Source organism: Pongo abelii, chromosome 5 (assembly GCF_028885655.2).
Source record: "Pongo abelii isolate AG06213 chromosome 5, NHGRI_mPonAbe1-v2.0_pri, whole genome shotgun sequence".
NCBI classification, from domain to species: Eukaryota; Metazoa; Chordata; class Mammalia; order Primates; family Hominidae; genus Pongo; species Pongo abelii.
Window position 1 is genome coordinate 159,345,252 of NC_071990.2, and position 13,751 is coordinate 159,359,002.

At 51.1% G+C, this 13,751-nt stretch overlaps 1 protein-coding gene across 4 annotated transcripts in view; it reads left to right on the forward strand.

Moving 5' to 3' along the window:
- ZDHHC14 (zinc finger DHHC-type palmitoyltransferase 14) overlaps positions 1-13,751 on the forward strand; it is a 299,328-nt gene that overhangs the window by 264,765 nt on the left and 20,812 nt on the right. For all 4 annotated transcript variants that reach the window (XM_054558371.2, XM_054558372.2, XM_002817514.5 and 1 more), the window contains 3 exons: positions 2,021-2,123; positions 3,537-3,646; positions 9,739-9,841. In XM_054558371.2, the coding sequence (XP_054414346.1) occupies positions 2,021-2,123; positions 3,537-3,646; positions 9,739-9,841 (316 nt within the window). The remainder of the gene's footprint in view (positions 1-2,020; positions 2,124-3,536; positions 3,647-9,738; positions 9,842-13,751) is intronic.

Here is a 13,751-nt window from a genome sequence, read left to right on the forward strand (position 1 = left end):
ATTCTATATGCGCTGGCTATGATACCTCCCGATGAGGGTAAGGAGCATAGTTGACATTGTCAAAGGAGCTGCAGCCACTTTCAGTCTGGGATCCTGACTGCTCGTACATGCCAGGTTTCATATGGTTCATACATGGGAATGTTATATGCATTTTGATTTGTCATCATTCTCCCTGGGTCGTAAACTCTTGGTGACACATAAGTATTTCTGGGATTGCAGTTTGGCTCTTCATGTACTATTCAGTAAATAAATCTGGTTCTGTTCTTGATTCTTTTCTACCCTGGCTATTGTTTCCTTTCCATGTGTCCCCTCCTCTTTCTGCTCTTGTCTTTTCCTTGTAGCTGATCCAAACCCATCACTAGTGTCTAGTGTCATCTCCCTCTCACACAACCCAGCTTTCCTGACTCAGTCTTCCCACTGGCTCCCTCATCGTGTTCCCTGGACTCTACTTCACCTCTTCTTTCCAGCCAGTGCATGACCTGAATCCCAGGGGGTTGCCTCCCAAGTCTGTCCCCTCCTGGCAGGGGGGATGTGGGTTGAGAAAGGGGCCTCTTTAGCCCCATTCTGTGGGAAGGCAGTTGAGAATGAGACCATCTTTGCTGCCTGGGCCACCATCCATATGTCCCCATGTGCACACAGAGCCCCCACCATAGCCATTTGCCCAGCAGGGGTTGCCTAGGCTGGCGGCAGCTGTGGGTAGGGGTCTGCTTTCCTGTGTCTCTCTGGTCCCGTACCACTCCCCGCTACCGTCTCCTTCTAGAGCAGACCCAGTGGTTTAGTGCAATGTTGAAAGTCAGTCAACAGGCAGAAGCCCATTCATTCCTGTTTTGTGTGCAGCCCTGTGTGCCCAGATGGTGGCATTGGTTAACCATAGCACAGCAGACCACGGCACCACACTGGGTAATGTGCTCAGCCCTCTGGTCTAAAGATGAATTATCTCCAGCCTGGAGAAGATCATCACTGACATGTTCCGGCATGATCTATATGGCATTCATCCTCGGAAACATTAGGAGAGCAGGCACGTTTCTTTCTCCTTCCTGTAATGTATCGATAGCGGATGCCAGATGTATGTGTAAACTCCCAGACCCAGGATGAATGGATTTTTCCCCCTGAGAAATATCTGTATCCTGTAAATAGAATGTTATAAACATTTGTGGGACAGAAAAAGTCTCTGGCCTTTTCACATTGCCACACTCTCGGGTGATGGATCTGATCTGCTGAAGAGCACCAAGCTTTTTCCCTTTGTGTTGGACACATCTTGTGGAACTCTTGACTTCCTCTCTCTCTCTGTCCTGCGAGAACTCGTGGTTCCCAGCTGCCTATCAAGCAGCTGAGGATGACCTTATAGGTCAGGGGTTGGCTGAAGGGCTGAGAAAACTCCCCCAGGTAAAAATACCCCTCACCCTGATGTCACTCCGAGAAATCCCACCGCCGGTTCAGGGGCTTATTTTCTCCTTCTTCCCCTTCTCTGTAAGCACAGAAGAGGCCGTCCACTAAAGCAGAGGGCTTTCTGGGCCTCAGAAGCCATTCTCCTCAGGGGAGATGCCTGTTGGCACTGCAGTCCTCAGCATTCAGAAGCCAAAATTACAGTCTGTGATTGATGTGCGAGTCAATATGTCATCCTTTCACCCAGAGCCTGAGCTGCAGCCAACTCAAACCAGTGTGCTTCCTGATCAGGATGCCACAGTCACTGGCTCCACAGTGAAGCACAGAAAAAGGTGAAGTTCAAGTAGAAGTCAGAGGAAAGAAGTGAGTAAGTGATGCCCAGGGAGCCCTCCAGTCATCACCGAGCCACACAGGCTGCTCCACGCGGGGGCAGGTGACACCCCCCGCCCTGACGGAGGCCTCCATCTGGTTAGACGAAATTCCCGGAAGAGCAGGAAGCAAGGCAAGGCTGGGTGAGAGAGAGGCCGGCAGCTAGAGAGAGGCCTGTGCCCGCGGGTGTTTCAGTTCCAGGCCTCCATCACGTCCACCTCTGGCGCGGTCCCTCACTTCCGCTTGCCTCCTTGACTCGCGTCACTGTCCTGGAGGCTGTGGTGTGCTTCTTCTCTGTCTGGTCCATCGTTGGCCTCTCAGGATTCCACACCTACTTGATCAGCTCCAACCAGACGACAAATGAGGACGTAAGTTCCTGACCACACGGGACACGGGCGTGTTCTTGGGTTTTGGGCAATGGAGGAGAAAAAGGAAAGAAAAGGTTGAGCCCAGCTTCTCCCATACATCCCATTCCAGATGTGAGCCCTTGGGAACAGAGACGGTGCCGTGGAAACTTCTCCACATGCCGTTCTGCACGTTTCTGTACTGGGAATCTCTACCTTCTCTGTTTTTCCGACCACATCCATTAGATACTAAGATTGGCCAAGCAACACCCATTTCTGGCCCTGAAGAGAGTGTTCTTTCTATTCCTTTGAAATGGTTTCGTAAGCTTCTTATCACACTTCCCCTGGTAGAGACCATGGTGGGCCAACATCTTGGAGTGAACGTTTGAGTCTGCCTTTCATATTTAATGTCTCTGTGTGAGGAAATTGCCCTGACTCAAAATTTAACTTTTTTATCCAGGATTATCTGCCTGTACTTAATACAGATGGAGAGGAAGTAAGAAAATAGGAAACAAGGCCGGGCGCGGTGGCTCACGCCTATAATCCCAGCACTTTGGGAGGCCGAGGCAGGCGGATCACGAGGTCAGGAGATCGAGGCCATTCCGGCTAACACAGTGAAACCCCGTCTCCACTAAAAATACAAAAAAATTAGCTGGTTGTGGTGGCAGGCGCCTGTAATCCCAGCTATTCGGGAGGCTGAGACCAGAGAATCACTTGAACCCAGGAGGCAGAGGTTGCAGTGAGCTGAGATCGCACCACTGCACTCCAACCTGGATGACAGAGCGACACTCTGTCTCAAAAAAAAAAAAAAAAAAAAAGGAAACAAAATGTTAGAGAATGTTTCCAGAGCAGCGTGGTCCTCTTTGCTCTTTATACTTAGATTTTGTTAGAAGTCTCTATCCACACGTGAATTAAATGTCTCAGGATAGGTCCAGTTACCTTAAACAAAAGCTTGAGAAAATAGGTTGTGATAAGACACATGAGATAAGAGAATATTAATACAGTTATTTGTACTTGGTGTCTACAAATATTAGAATATGCAAAACAGACCATTTTGGTCACAAGAGGCTGAATTATTTCAGTCTGTAAATTAGCAATTAGGGGAACCATTTCACCTACCATTCATTTCATTATTATTTAGGGCACTAAATGTGAGTATGAAAAAAATCTCTGCTGGCTTATATGAGATGGCCTTTTAGTACCATGTGGTACAAATAAAAGATGATTGTCCCTGAGAATATTATTCTTTCCCTAATCTAACCTGCTGTTTTAGGACATTTCCAAGTTTGGAGTAAATGCCTGTTTTAAGAAAAATCCCTCCATTTCTTTGGATTAAAGATGATTTGCATTCTTTATGAGCCTCTCATGGTCCAGCTCACTTCAACTATGCATTGGTGTGAAGGATATTGCTTGTTACTGACTTTCCTTTTCTTTCAGATTAAAGGATCCTGGTCAAATAAAAGAGGTAAAGAAAATTACAATCCCTACAGCTACGGAAATATCTTTACCAACTGCTGTGTTGCCCTGTGTGGGCCCATCTCACCAAGGTAAGACTCAGGACGCATCGTGCTCTTTAACGGACCTTGGAAAACTGAATGCCTCGGCCGTTAGCACAGGCCCCCCACCCCGGTGGAACGGGTGGTGGCCACCACGTGACCCTTTGTGCCACGTGGACGTGGCCTTCATGAAATCGAGATCTGGCTGTTTGTCGTGTCACACTTCACACCTTTTTTGATCTTCAGTTGAATCTGTGTCTGATTTGGGGGAAATTTCCTAAAGCCCAGAATAGAGAGACAGATGCCTGTGGCCCTGCTAATGACTGAGGCCCCACTAATGACTGAAGGTGTGTGCAGGGAGCTGTGGTTAGCATCGTCAAGGAGACAGGACACATGTGCAGGAAGGAAGCAGCCAGGAAGCCTGAGGACACCAGTTTTGAAAGTTGATTTGCACACAATAGAAACGTTCATAGGGAGAAAGCCACACAGGCCGCAGTCGTTGAGGCTGTGGTTATGGTAATAATGACGATGACGCGAACCATGGCAGTAGCTGACCTTTATTGAATCTGTGTTAAGCTCTGCTCTCAGTTCTTTACCTGTATTAGCCTTTTACAAGCTCACTCTGTACCTATAGGTAGGCACCGTTATATCCCATTCTATGGATGAGGAAAGTGAGGCACAGAGTTTAAATAATGTGCCCAAGATCACACAGCAAGTAAGTGACGGCTAGTCAGGACACCCACCCAGGCCGCCCAATGTCAGAGCCAGTGTGTGCCCACTGAGGCACGCTGCCTCCAAGTCAGAGTGTACAAGTTCAAAATATAGATTCTTTGTGAGTTACACCTATGGAGAATATTTTCAACTGATAAATCAAACCATGATCAACAAATAGATATTGAGCAAATCTACCTGATCTCTAGAATGAGTTTCCAAGTTATTACTGCTTCCTACCTGTTGGTCTCTAAATGTGTAAAACGGAGAAATGACAAAAGCCACCATGACTGTGTCCAGGGCAGACCCACTGTGCACCCAGACCTTACCGATGTGCTCTTGTGGAATGCAAACTTCATTTGATTATCAGCCTCAATGAATCCTCATTAGAGAGGTAAAAAGAATTCAAGAAAAAAAAATCCAAGCATATATTCCAAGGCCATCTGTGCACTGGCATTGAGTTATTACTTGGAGCCGCCGTGGTGCTACTGCAAAACTAGAACTTGATCATTTTCTAGCTTTAGCCTAGAAAGTTAGGAGCCCAGCATGCCACTGTCCTCCTGAACTAGGGGTCCTCAAGGCACCCCTGACCTCCTCAGAGGCTTAGAAAGGGCAGGCGAGGATCCTGGGTTGGAGGAGCTGCTCAGGCCACGGGGGTCAGACGTGCCTGGGCAGGTACCAGCTCCTCTTGAAGAAACCTCCTGACTCACCCAGGGATCCTTCTGGGAGCTCTTTAAGCAGAAAGTCTCTCAGGCAGTGGCTTGATTTGTCACAGCGTCCATGGTGCTTCCCGCCGGCTTGTTTGTGACTAGCGGGGCAGGTCAGGAAACAGTAGAGCCAGGGAGAGCTGGCCTCTTTCCCCCGCCTGCAGTGCATGTGTGGGTCTAAGAGAGGATGCCGAGGCCTCAGTTCTGTCCAAATCTCCCTTCCTGTTCCTGAGTCCTTCATCTGCATATGGCACGGCTTTATGTTGTTTAGAGACCACAAACTGTCACAACCAAAATTATTTCCACCACTGGGTTAAATGTGCTGTTTTGGCTGGATTTGGGCTGTATCTTTTCCAAAATCCATGTTCCTTTGGGTGGGACATTTCTTGAGAATGGTCTTACCCTGAGAAGTGTTTGAATCATTTGTTAAAAGGTAAACTGAAGGACATTAAAATATTGAAGAGTGTATTTGAACAGACGGCGATTCATGAATCTGGCAGCTCCAGACTTGAAGCAGTGTAGGGCCGCACTGAAGGGGCTCCAGGGATTTGGGGCCGCACTGAAGGGGCTCCAGGGATTTGGGGCCACACTGAAGGGGCTCCGGGGGAGGCTTTTATTGGGTGAAGGTAGAGCAAGGCAAATAAGACATTTGCTTTGTTAAAGTGGAGCCGTAGCTTTCCTTGGGTCATTGTGGTGCTTGGGCAGGGACATAGGCCACTCATAGGCTTCCGGGCTGGCCCCAGGCAGATGTGAGGGGGTAATGCCTACCTTTGCCCCTTCCTCTTGTCCCCTCTTGCCTTCCCCTCCCGCTGTGCTACCTCGCCCCAGCCCCTGTGCCCTTAAGTGGGCCAGGGCCTTCCCGGGCATCCCAGCCGGGCCTACCCGCTGAGAGTGTCCCGTGCCTCAGACCCACATGCCCAGAGCCCTGTGCTTTAGTTGCCCCTCATGGGTTCTTAAATGGTGCCATGCCATGCAAATAAGGCAGAGAGAGTCCTTGTGTTCCCCTTTGGGAGTCTGCTTACCAAGAGTTCAGAGACCCACATTCGGTTCCTGCAGTGTCACCAGAGGCAGGGATGGCAGCTGGCAGGGTGTGGCTAGGTTTGGAGGAAGGAGTCCTCATATAAGCTTGGCAGGAGGAATGGAAAATTGGGAACACAGAAAGGCCCAAGGAATGGTCAATGTCACACCAGACTTGGGCCGGTTCTGTGGGTCATGTGGCCACCATTGACTGCGCATGTGCGGTGGAGCCGGCTCCATGCCAGGCACTGGGGGTGCACGGGAGAGGGGCTGGCTCTGTGCCAGGCGCTGGGGGTGCACAGGAGAAGGGCCAGCTCCTGGGCAGCAGGGACCGTCCATGGGCAGGCAGCGCACAGTGAGGTGCGTGGGCCGCCCAAGAGTAGGTCTAAGCTGCGATCTCTCCTAAGGGTGAGAAGAAGTTCGGAGGAGGAAGCGGTGGGGAGGAGCAGGGTTTTGAAAGACAAAGGGGGCAGCCTGTACAGGGACCCAAGGGTGAGGGTCCTGGCTCATCCCAGGAAACGCTGAGGGGGTTAGTGTCAGGAGTGGGGGGCGAAGGGAGCCGAGCCGAGAACCAAGAGGTGAGACAAGACAAGGGGCGAGTCCAGGTGAGGAGGAGAAGGACGGGCAGAGCCTCGCTGGGCTGTGTCCAGAGCATCGCAGCCCTGGGAGCCCAGCTGCTACATTAAACAGGCTGGACACGATGGGATGCTGGCCGAGAACGCTTGATTTTTTTCTCCCTGCTGTCCCTTCAGACTCTTTTGATGACCTAGTTCTTTTTCCGCTCCTGGGTAAAATCCCCCCCAAGCCCCTTAATTTCTCTTGTCATTTAAAAAAAAAAGAGAGCAAGAGAGAGCGTGTCAGAGCACTTTGCCTCCAAAATAGTGTCATTTCAGTGCATCAAAACTGCCAAGTTTATTGACAGTTAACACTTCCCATCCCTTCACCCGACCCTGGTTGGGAGGACTGTGGGGATCCCTGTTCCCCTTGAGCTCTGCCCCCACCCACCAGCTAGTCCTGTCTCCCCACCAACTTGCTGGCCAACAGTGAGGAGGGGATTTGGGACAGGGGGTCGGTGCTGTTGGTCCCCCACCAATGCTCTAACCTGGTGGGGTCTAGGAGCGCCTGACCGAGAGTTTCCTCTGAGGACCCCCCATTGCAGTTCCTTGATGGAGACACCTGCCACTGCAGTCCCGGCCATGAGCCGTGCACAGGCCTCTCTGTGGCGCTCCCTCTGCGGCCGTCTTGGGCTGAGTCCTGTAGTAGTTTCCTAGGGCACTGCAGTCCAACAAGTGCTGTGAAATGGGAGGGTTAAAACAACAGAAAGTTGTTCTGTTACAGTCAGAGGCTCGAAGCCTTAAATCAAGGTGCCGGCAGGGTTGCACCCGCCCCGAGGCTGGGGAGAACCCTTCCTTGCCTCTTCCTGGCACCTGGTGGGGCCATCAGCCCTCCACGTTCCTTGGCTGGCATATGCTTCACCGCGGGGTAGCCTCTGTCGGCCCATGGTGTTCTTCCTGTGTGTCTCTGTACCCTCACCCAGCATTCTCTTCCTCACCTCTTTCTCTTCTTATAAGGACACCAGCCACATTGGACAAAGGCCCACCCCAATCGAGTGTGACCTCATCTTAACTTGGTTACATCTGCAGAGACGCTACTTGCAAGTAAGGTCACACTCGCAGGTACCAGGTTAGGACTTCATATCTTTCTGCACAGTTCAACCCGTGACGTTCCCTCAAGACCTCTTTTTTTTTTTTTTTTTTTTGAGATGGAGTCTCTGTTGCCCAGGCTGGAGTGCAATGGCATGATCTTGGCTCACTGCAACTTCTGCCTCCCAGGTTCAAGTGATTCTCCTGCCTCAGCCTCCCAAGTAGCTGGGGTTACAGCTACACTACAGCTACAGTGATGTGCCATCACTCCTGGCTAAATTTTTTGTATTTTTAGTAGAGATGGGGTTTCACCATGTTGACCAGGCTGGTCTCGAACTCCTGACCTCCGGTGATCTGCGTTGGCCTCCCAAAATGCTAGGATTACAGGCGTGAGCCACTGCGCCTGGTCCCTCAAGACGTCTTGACACTGGCTCTCTCCCATGAGATCCATACCTGGACCTTCACCCAACCCCAGGTCCCAGCCCCATCCCTGGCTGTCACCCACACTAGAGGGCAGAACGCCTTTGTCCAAGACAGCCTTCTCTGCTCTTTTCCCCTCGGACCCTTTGTACCTTTGAAGGGAGGGTTGCAAAGCTGGTTTGAGAACCCCCTTTGACATCCTGCAGAGGAGGTCAGGCACTTTTCTTTGAAAGGTGGAGATTCTTGTTGCCTGTTGTTTTTTCTAAACCTATGGAGTGTTCAGCTGGAACTGAGGCAGAGAGTCCCATTTGAGGATCCCGTCACAAGTGGTTTTTCTGGCTTACTGTTCTGCCACTTGAAGACCTGAAGGCAGTAGTCATGAGGTTAACTCTCGTGTTCCACAAGCTGTACTGACATGTAGGAGGCCCTGCTTTCTGAGAAAAGCAGCCCAGGTAGTCAGTCCTCAGAGGCAGGGATGGGCATGGCCTCTGGATACACTTGTGTATTTTGCAAAATGCAGAGCACCTGGGGAAGATTCTGTGCTGTGGGTGTGCCTGGTCCCACACTGTGGGGGCTGCTCCAGGGATACTCACTTATTAGCTGAACCTCCTGTTGCTCCTTACACTTCTGCCCTTGGACTCAAGGTCAATGCTGAGCCTTCACTGGGGAGAAAAAAAAGGCAACTTTACCCCACCTTCTAATGAGCCCAGCACCATAGAGTACAGAAACAGATGCCTTTAGAAGCACTACTCAGAAACTTGTCTGTGGGACAAGGGACCCATTTTTATTCATTCCATCAAGAAGAATTTTGCAGCACCTGCTGGGTATCAGTCTCAGAGATACAGATATTGAGACGGCCTGGCGGTCCTTGCCCTCCACGCTCTGTGACAGATGTGGACGAGGGGCTTTAATCCCCATCTCTATGTGCCAGGCACAGGACCAGGTGCCACGGGAGGCCACAAGATGAAGACTCTGCCCTTGGGAGCTTGATTGCAGGCGGAAAGCGATGTGTGGGGCTGAGAGAATCAGAGAAGGGGAGAGAGGGGAAGGGGGCTAGGGGCAAGAGCAGGGGCTTTTGAACCTGGCCTTGAAGAATGGAGAGCAGAGGGGCAGGAAAAGTGACTTTGGGAGAGAGGGGGGAAGAGTCCAAACAAAAACACAGAGATAGCAAAGCAGAGTGCGTGCCGGCAGGGCTGTAGCTCTGTTCCCACGTGGCAGGCGGTCATTTCCCACGCGCTACGCTGGCACTAGCAGGTACTCGAAACAACATTTGCTGAGTGAATGTAGTAAGAAGGTGTACAGTTGAGGCTGGAGAGGAGCGCTGGGGACAGATGGTGACAGGTGGGGGTGAGACCAGCTTAGAGGCTCCCGCAGTTAGTAGACAAGAGGGAGATGCTGGCATCTGAGCAGGCAACACGCCCTTGGCCTGGCGAGGAGGCAGGCCATGCTGTAGTCATGTTTAAAGGGAGAAGGGACAGAATTTGGTCACTGATTATACACGAAAGTGAGGAGAGGCGTAGTCTAAGTTGCCTGAGATGGGCCTGTCACCGGAAAACGGAGCCCCGACGCGGAACCTGAAATAGTGCTGCTGCGTCTCTGGCTTTTTATTCACTCTCTTCCTCCTGTGTTTTCTTCTCTCTCGCAGCCTAATTGACAGAAGAGGGTACATCCAGCCCGACACGCCGCAGCCAGCAGCACCCTCCAATGGCATCACCATGTACGGGGCCACGCAGTCACAGAGTGACATGGTAGGAGGGGGGGCCACCGCTCCCTTCGAGGGCTTCCCTTTTGCTTGTGTGCTCACTAACAGGCCACCAAGCAGCCTTCCTAGCAAACCTCCCCAGGAGCGGAGGCAGCCCACGGCCACCCACGCCACGACTACCGCGCTCAGATGGGAGGCAAGGCGTTAAACTAAGGCAGTAGCCCAGGAGGCGCATGGCCACTGAGTTTGGTGTGCTTGTTCACAGTTGCGCAGGGGAAGTCCACACACGCGATCCCTCTGCCAAAACAGCTTGAGGCGCGTGGATGGAAGCCCCTTATACAGGATCAGGCTGTTGTTTGAGGGATGAGACACACGTCTCAGGCAGGGCTGGGCTTGTGATCTTCCATTTCCCTTTCCGTCCCTTGGTCCTCATCTGTGCTGACCCCTCTTCCACTTCCTCAAGCATGCAGTGGCTGGTGCTGTCGGTTCCCCTGCTTCCACCCAAAGTCTGGGATCAGCCGTGTGTAAAACAGTACAAATGATCAGACCAGGTGTATGTTCACTCGCTGCAAAACTGACCAGTGCCTCTCCAGGGCCTGTGCGCGTCTCACGCTTTCTTCGACAGGTGGACACGCTTTGCTTCCAGTGTGTAGGTTTCCAGTGTGCAGGTGGAGATCTGGGGGAGGGGGCAGGAGTCGCTCATGGACACTAGGAATCCCAGCCTGGCCTGGTCCTGACCATCAGTGTCTTAAGATTCCCTACATGTCTGGAAGGCAATGGCCTCTCTTTATTTGGAACAAATCTCCCTAAAGTTAGAAGTTCCATGTTCCTGCAGAGGACCTTGTCTTGTGGTGGTCCTGTGCTGTGTGCTCTTTCTATAGCTGAATCACCCACTCCAGAGCATCCATGACAGATCGGAGACCTGACTTTCAGGTAGACTGGAAGTGGGCAGCAGCCCAGAACACCTTTCTTCTGGGTGCAAAGAACTGCAGGGTGGAAGTTGGCAGCCTTAAGGCAGTCCTGAGGCTGCCAACTTCCACAGCTGTGTGAACTAGGCTCAGCCCCCAGCAGAGGTGGCTGGGGTTTATGTGTTGGTGGTGGTGGTGTCTTGTTTGTATTGCTTTGCTCTGCTTTACTAATAAAGCGTTTTCTGTCTCTCTCTCTTTTTTTTTTTTTTTTTTTTTTGGAGCCAGAGTCTCGCTCTGTCGCCCAGGCTGGAGTGCAGTGGCATGATGTCAGCTCACTGCAACCTCTGCTTCCCAGGTTCAAGCGATTCTCCTGCCTCAGCCTTCCAAGTAGCTGGGACTACAGGTGCAGGCTAATTGTTGTACTTTTAGTAGACAGGGCTTCGCTACGTTGGCCAGGCTGGTCTTGAACTCCTGACCTCAGGTGATCCACCTGCCTCGGCCTCCCAAAGTGCTGGGATGACAGGCGTGAGCCACTGTGCCTGGCGTGTTTTCTTTCAAAGGAAGTACGTTCACTTCAAGGTCCTTGCCGCTCCACTGTGTAAAGGATTTGGGGAAACAGCTTGTTTGGTCATAACTCATCCACTCAAGGGACACTTTAAGGGTCACTCCCCCGTATTTTTCAGAAAAGGAAACTGAGAACAGAGGGAGGAAGAGACAGGCTCGCAGGCAAGGGGATTACATTCACAGAGATCAGCTGTGTTCAGGGCGCGTGGTGGTCAGCACCTCATTTAACCCTAAAGCAACAGTGGGAAAAGGGGACGCTTGTCCCCACCTTTTTTAAGTAGGAGAGATTGATCATCCATCTACCCAAGGGCACACAGATACTAATTTGTGGGTTCAAAACTAGCCTGGTGACTCCAGTGCCCACGTTCACTTCTTATACTGCATGCCCGCAAGTGCACGGGCATTAAAGACCAGGAGATCTGTGCTCAGAGGCTTTCTGCACGATTCGCAGGTGCACAAGAAGTGCCCTGTAAGGACAGAGCTCACCAGAATTCTGGCCACAGCATACGTTGATCATTTCTCTGATATCTGCATGTGTCTACACACAATAACCTCTCTTCAATCAGCCACTCTACCTGGGTTCCCTCTGTGTGTTGAGGACTAGACTAGGAGCTAGAGATAGAAAGTTTGTGGGGTACAGCTCATCCACCTTCAAAGGGGTCAGCAGTCAGGGGGCAGTATGTGAGCAGATACATGACGGAAGCATTAAGAACCTTCAGTGGAATTGACCACCGATGGCAGATGTCCTTGTCAAAACCAGTGGACTTAGGTTCTTCTTACCCCATGACCCCCATAATACTGGGCTCACCAGGTTCTGCAGGGCGCTGATCTCACCAAGTTCTACGCTTTGTTGAGATTAAGAAAATTAACAAAGGCTATTTAAAGGTGCTCTCACTTCAGGTCAAGACCAGATGGGACATAATTCATCAATTCAGCAAACAGTTATTGAGCACCTACCCTGTGCCTCTGTGACAGAGAAGGTGGCTTTAACCGTGGAAATGGGGAGGTCGTTTTACTCCATATGGCAAGTCACATTCCCCTCTGGAGTCCATTCATTCTACACCTGCACCAAGACTCTGGACATGGCAGAAATGCTAGGGTTCATTTGCCTATTCCTTTAGGAGTCACCTTCCAACTAACTAGTACCGCTGAAGGCACCGGGCTGTGATGTTGTAAGGGTTGTTGGAAGAGGACACTGCAAAGGTTAAGAAGCCTGTCGCAGTGCAGCAGCTGCCTGTTGGTCACCCCTTATCACTCAATTCAGTGTAAGGCTACTTTTCTTTTTTTAATTTTTTTATTTTTTTATTTTTTTATTTTTGAAATAGTGTCTTGCTCTGCCACCCAGGCTGGAATGCAGTGGCATGATCTCCACTCACTGTAACCTCTGTCTCCCAGGTTCAAGCCATTCTCCTGCCTCAGCTTCCTGAGTAACTGGGATTACAGGCACCCGCCACCACACCCAGCTAGTTTTTGTATTTTTTAGTAGAGAGGGGGTTTCACCATGTTGGCCAGGCTGGTCTGAAGCTCCTGGCCTCAAGTGATCCACCAGCCTCTGCCTCCCAAAGTGATAGGATTACAGGCATGAGTCACCACACCCAGCCTGTAAGGCTACTTTATTAAGACATCTGTTCATCTGTGGGCTTGAGCACTGTGTCAGGAAACTTGAAGATACCAAAAAAAAAAAAAAAACAAGGCTCCTTGCCCTCCTGTTCTCTGCTGTGACTGAGGATGAGACAGTCTGAACACCCCAGGAAAGAGCTGCATGTGACATCACCATGCCACTGAGCACCAAGCAGATCAGGAGGAGCTCTGGACCCGGAAGCAGAGCCTCTTCACTGCTGGCCTCAGGCTGATGGCATACAGAATCATGGCGGGATTGAGTGAGGACCTGCAGCCCTGGTCACCTGCCCAGGCTGACAGTGCACTCTCTGCCATGCACACCTGAGTGTAGGTGGCTTCACATCTCCTGCAGCATCTTCTTGCCATCCATACACACAAAGGGGAGACAGTATCATTTTTTTTTTTAAGACAGGGTCTCGCTCTGTCGCCCAGGCTGAAGAGCAGTGGTGAAATCTCAGCTCACTGCAACCTTCACCTCCTGGTCTCAAGGTGATCCTCCCATCTCAGCCTCCTGAGTAGCTGGGACCACAGGCATGCGCCACCATGCCCGGCTAATTTTTGCATTTTTTGTAGAGACAGTTTTGCCATGTTGCCCAGGCTGATCTCGAACTCCTGAACTCAAGCGATCCACCTGCCTCAGCCTCCCAAAGTGTTGAGATTACAAGTGTAAGCCACCACACACGGCCATTCATTCCTTTACTCAGGCATGCACAGATCTTTCCAGAGAGCTTCCAGGGGAAGGCTTGAAAGCGCTGTCGGGTGTAAAGAAATGAACAAGGCTCACATGCACCTGGGAGCTGTATGGTACAGAAACACTCCAGCGTCACAGCCCTAGTGAATCCGTGCCCCGTGAGTCTAGGCTCA